The sequence below is a fragment of the Penaeus vannamei genome, chromosome 20, assembly GCF_042767895.1.
Source record: "Penaeus vannamei isolate JL-2024 chromosome 20, ASM4276789v1, whole genome shotgun sequence".
Classification (NCBI taxonomy): Eukaryota; Metazoa; Arthropoda; class Malacostraca; order Decapoda; family Penaeidae; genus Penaeus; species Penaeus vannamei.
Window position 1 is genome coordinate 2,417,643 of NC_091568.1, and position 5,000 is coordinate 2,422,642.

The following is a 5,000-nucleotide window of genomic DNA, read 5'->3' on the forward strand; positions in this document are numbered from 1 at the left end:
TCGTTGTTCGTTAATTTCTTTAGATTTATTATCTCACTATTTTTTTTTCTATTTGCTTAGACTCACCATCTCACTATTCGTTTATTTGCTTAGACTATATCACTATTAATCTATTTTTTTTTTTTTTTTTAGCAAATAAGTTCTCATGTCACTATTTTCCAGTTCTTTCCTAACACTATAACCTAACCTAGACCAACTAGCTATCTATTAGTTTAGTAATAAAAAAAAAGAAAAAAGAAAAAAATCAGTTGTCAATATTTTCATTTAGCTTCAAAACATCACACGGTATTAAGAGTCACTACTTCACAATCGTAAGGTGTCTATGCTCAACATATCTCCATCATAAAATAAAAAAGTAATTTTTATGTGTTTTTTATCAGTAACATATCATCACAATGTGTAAACGCTGCCTATTTCACAACCAGAGCATCATCATCACTATAAAAAACTCCAAAGTATTCCGTACTGTCCAGATATTCTCTTCCCTCTACAACCCTAGTCTACAACCAGATCATTCTAATGCTTCTACACTTAGCATCTCTTAATCACAAAAAATCTGTACTTTCTAAGCATTTTCGTATAATATCAGATCATCAGCATCCATTCAGCATAAAAAATCAGTACTTTCTAACCATGCTCTTATCACTACCGAATCACCATGATGTGTCTCGACTCACAATCTCTTCATCTGTGACGAAGCATCCTCATAAGATATCCAGACTCACAATTTCACTCTCAGGCCCCCATGTGAAAGGCCGCGCCGACTCACCATCTCTTTATTCACTGTCTCTTTATTCACTGTGACAAACGCGACAACTTTTTACCCTCGACATCTCAGGCTTTCTCTCGCCACCATAAAAAACATTAGACTCACCATTTCTAAATCATGGTGACACACACGTTACAGCCAACGACACCCTTCCACTTCGGGTCTTATCTTATCAAATCAGACTTTTCCTCTTATCAAATCAATCCTCTCTCATCTCTCTCTCTTCATTCCCTCCCTTCACTTTATTTTCCTCTCTCGCTGTATATGCATTTTCGCATTTCTTTTTTTTAAGTACTCTGTGATTGAAAATGGGGGAAGAGAAATCACACTTTCTTTCCGTTTTATACTGCGCTTGTCAGGTCTCTCTCCCATACAGAGGTAGGATGGAGGAATAAAGTATACTAGCATACATTAGATACGGAAAAGTATATTTTGAAATGGTATATCACCCACGCATGTACCTGCAAGTATGAGGAATGTTTTCAGGGATGCAAGTATGAGGCATAATATCAGGGAAGTATATTGATTTCCAAATGGGATATACTACTTTGTGTCTGTTCGTCTGTCGGTTTGTCTGTCTGTCAGTCTCTCTCTCAATGTATGTATGTATGTATCCATTTATTGATGATTATATCTGTCTATATCTATATCAATGATCATATAACCATTTGTCTATTTATCAACTATCTGCCTATCTATCGACGCAAACACACATACATGCTGTACCCGTGTACACGTGTGTGCGTGGACAAGATGGCTAGCCTCTCCTCAAAGTACGTTATTCAAAGCACTATTCTGTCGTAACGAGTCACCACTTGGCTACAGGAACAAGACGGCAGTACGTAATAATGTAGCCCAAGACAAAGCCATCCCGTAAAGAGACACTGCTTCCGGACAAGGCTGTGTGCAGACGCGTGAAAAGGGCTTTGAATCTCGTAGTTCCATGCTGGATATTAAGAGAATGGGTCTTTTGTTCAGATGTCTCATTGTTCCCCGTTTTTTTTAAAGGTTCCACGAACAAAACGCGTGTGGTTGGGGCGTGTGTCTCCTTTGCAGCGGAGCATAGGCAGTTCGTACACAAACAGCTGGTTTGTTGTTTTATTTGCATTGTTGAGTTTCATAGCAAGACGAAGAGGATATGTATACGAAAAAGAGTTTATAAAAAGGCACACGAGCGCGAAGATATATAGTAATATACATGTCCGCACACACACTTCCAGTATATGTACATAACACACATACACTATACATTGTACATATTCGTAAACTCTCATGTACTCATACTTCCACATTTATTTACACATCCAAACGGGATTCTACTACATTTCTTTTTAATACGAATTAAATCTAAGTATTCATGATGCGTTTTTCCTCGCAATGTAAATGTTTCTGGTTGAAGCCAATTTGCAATTTGTCTCGACTTGGGTCTCAGCTGATAGTATGGGAGAGAAGGTAAGAGTATTAAATGTGGTGTTAGATTTGTAGCCTGTGGTTAAGGTCACACTCTCGCCCTCTCTCTCTCGCACTCTTTCTTTCTTTCTCTGTCGTTTTCCCTCTCTCTCTCTCACACCCTCTTTCTCTCTCTCTCTCTCTCTCTCTCTCTGTCGCTTTCCTTCTCTCTCTCTCTTTGTCGCTTTCCCTCTCCCTCTCTCTTTGTCGCTTTCCCTCTCCCTCTCTCTTTGTCGCTTTCCCTCTCCCTCTCTCCCTCCCTCTCTTTCTCTCTCCTCTTTCTCTCTCTCCTCCCTCTTTCTCTCTCTCTCTCTCTCTCTCTCTCTCTCTCTCTCTCTCTCTCTCTCTCTCTCTCTCTCTCTCTCTCTCTCTCTCTCTCTCTCTCTCTCTCATTTTTTCTTCGTTTTTAGGTGTGGCGATATTAGGTTAAATATTTTAAAAGGTGGTCTAGATTGCTGTGATTAATGTTGTTGTTGTTTAAGGCTTTTACTGCTTCTATTATTATGATTCATTGTTATTATGACCATTATTGTTCGTATCATTGCTGCTGCCATTGTCTTCGTTGTTGTTAATACTACAATCATTATTGTTTACTATTTGCAACAGTATCACAATCTTGATCATCACGAATCTTTTTCTTATTCTTACCATCACTGTTTTCGTCGCCATCGTTATTATCATCATTATTATTACTCGATTATCCTTATAATCATTACTGTCACTATCATCACCATCATCGCCATCAGCATGATAAATATGATGATAGCAGCAATAATGATAATGATAATATCATCAATGATAATAATACAAGCAGTGATAACGATAACGATGATAATTATAATGATGATAATAGAAACAACAACAGCAATAAAAAGGACAATAATGTTGATATCAACATTTTCACCATTAATATGATTACGCCCACTTCTTGCGAGGCACTTTGTACAACGATCTTGTTATATAAAGTAATCATAATATATTATCATACATCTTTTATATTAGACCCAAGACGCCTATATACGACAACAAATGAATATACTATGAATTAGTTACATCTGTGTGTTTGATGTTATTAAGCGAATGTTGTTTGTACAGCATAAGGTCATGTCTTTGAGATATTTTCGTGCACACAAACATATACTTACAGATACGGATACACAGTGAGTGACACAGGTACAGGGGACACACACACACACACACACACACACGGCCATACACACACAAAAATACATATGTACCCCCGTCTCCTACACACACAATCGCATAAACACACACACTATCACATAAACGCACACACACACAAATTTACATACATATACACACGCGCACAAGCACAAAATGACAAACACACATACAATCACGTAAACATGCACATGCACACAAGCACACAATGGCAAACACACACACAATCACATAAACATACACACGCACACAAGCACACAATGACAAACACACATAAAATCACATAAACATACACATGCACACGAGCACACAATGACAAACACACACACAATCACATAACGACATAAACACCACATAAACACAGGAACTTCCTATTCCACTCAGAGCGAAGGAACACGAAAGAATCACTCGCTTTCTTGCTCTATCTCTCTCTCTCTCGCTCTCCCTCTCCTTCTCCCTCTCTCTCTCTCTCTCTCTCTCTCTCTCTCTCTCTCTCTCTCTCTCTCTCTCTCTCTCTCTCTCTCTCTCTCTCCCTCCCTCCCTCCCTACCTCTCTCTCTCTCTCTCTCTCTCTCTCTCTCTTCTCTCTCTCTCTCTCTCTCTCTCTCTCTCTCTCTCTCTCTCTCTCTCTCTCTCTCTCTCTCTCTCTCTCTCTCTCTCTCTCTCTCTCTCTCTCCCCCTCCTCTACCTACCTCTTTCTCTCTCTCTCTCTCTCTCTCTCTCTCTCTCTCTCTCTCTCTCTCTCTCTCTCTCTCTCTCTCCCTCCCTCTCTCTCTCTCTCTCTCTCTCTCTCTCTCTCTCTCTCTCTCTCTCTCTCTCTCTCCCTCCTCCCTCCCTCCCTCCCTCCCTACCTCTCTCTCTCTCCCTCTCTCTCTATCTCTCTCTCTCTCTCTCTCTCTCTCATCTATCCTTATTCCTCGATCAAAGCAATCACCAAGTCCTCCTGTCGTGTCTCGAGGCAATAAAGCAACAAGCCCCATGGACAGGCGTGACGTCTGATTGGCTGGCAGATTGGTCACAGGAGGGACACAGGTGGGTTAATTGCTCTGAGGCGCCAGGTACTTCCATACGTCTTGTAGGTACTGTGGTTATGGCGTGACATGAGGGTGTCTTGTAGGTACTGTGGTTATGGCGTGACATGAGGGTGTCTTGTAGGTACTGTGGTATGGCGTGACATGAGGGTCTCTTGTAGGTACTGTGGCATGGCGTGACATGAGGGTGTCTTGTAGGTACTGTGGTTATGGCGTGACATGAGGGTGTCTTGTAGGTACTGTGGTATGGCGTGACATGAGGGTGTCTTGTAGGTACTGTGGTATGGCGTGACATGAGGGTGTCTTGTAGGTACTGCGGTATGGCGTGACATGAGGGTGTCTTGTAGGTACTGTGGTATGGCGTGACATGAGGGTGTCTTGTAGGTACTGTGGTATGGCGTGACATGAGGGTGTCTTGTAGGTACTGTGGTATGGCGTGACATGAGGGTGTCTTGTAGGTACTGTGGCATGGCGTGACATGAGGGTGTCTTGTAGGTACTGTGGCATGGCGTGACATGAGGGTGTCTTGTAGGTACTGTGGTATGGCGTGACACTTATGAGGGTGTCTTG

General features: G+C 41.3%; 2 protein-coding genes across 20 annotated transcripts in view; one reads left to right on the forward strand and one right to left on the reverse strand.

Moving 5' to 3' along the window:
• The window catches only part of SLO2 (slowpoke 2), a 585,082-nt gene that overhangs the window by 44,523 nt on the left and 535,559 nt on the right, over positions 1-5,000 (forward strand). The window lies entirely within an intron of this gene.
• Positions 4,638-5,000, reverse strand: part of LOC113805164 (uncharacterized) — a 7,170-nt gene continuing 6,807 nt past the window's right edge. The window contains exon 2 of the mRNA XM_070135723.1: positions 4,638-5,000. This exon is cut by the window's right edge and continues 1,773 nt beyond it. Coding sequence (XP_069991824.1) covers positions 4,638-5,000 — 363 coding nt within the window.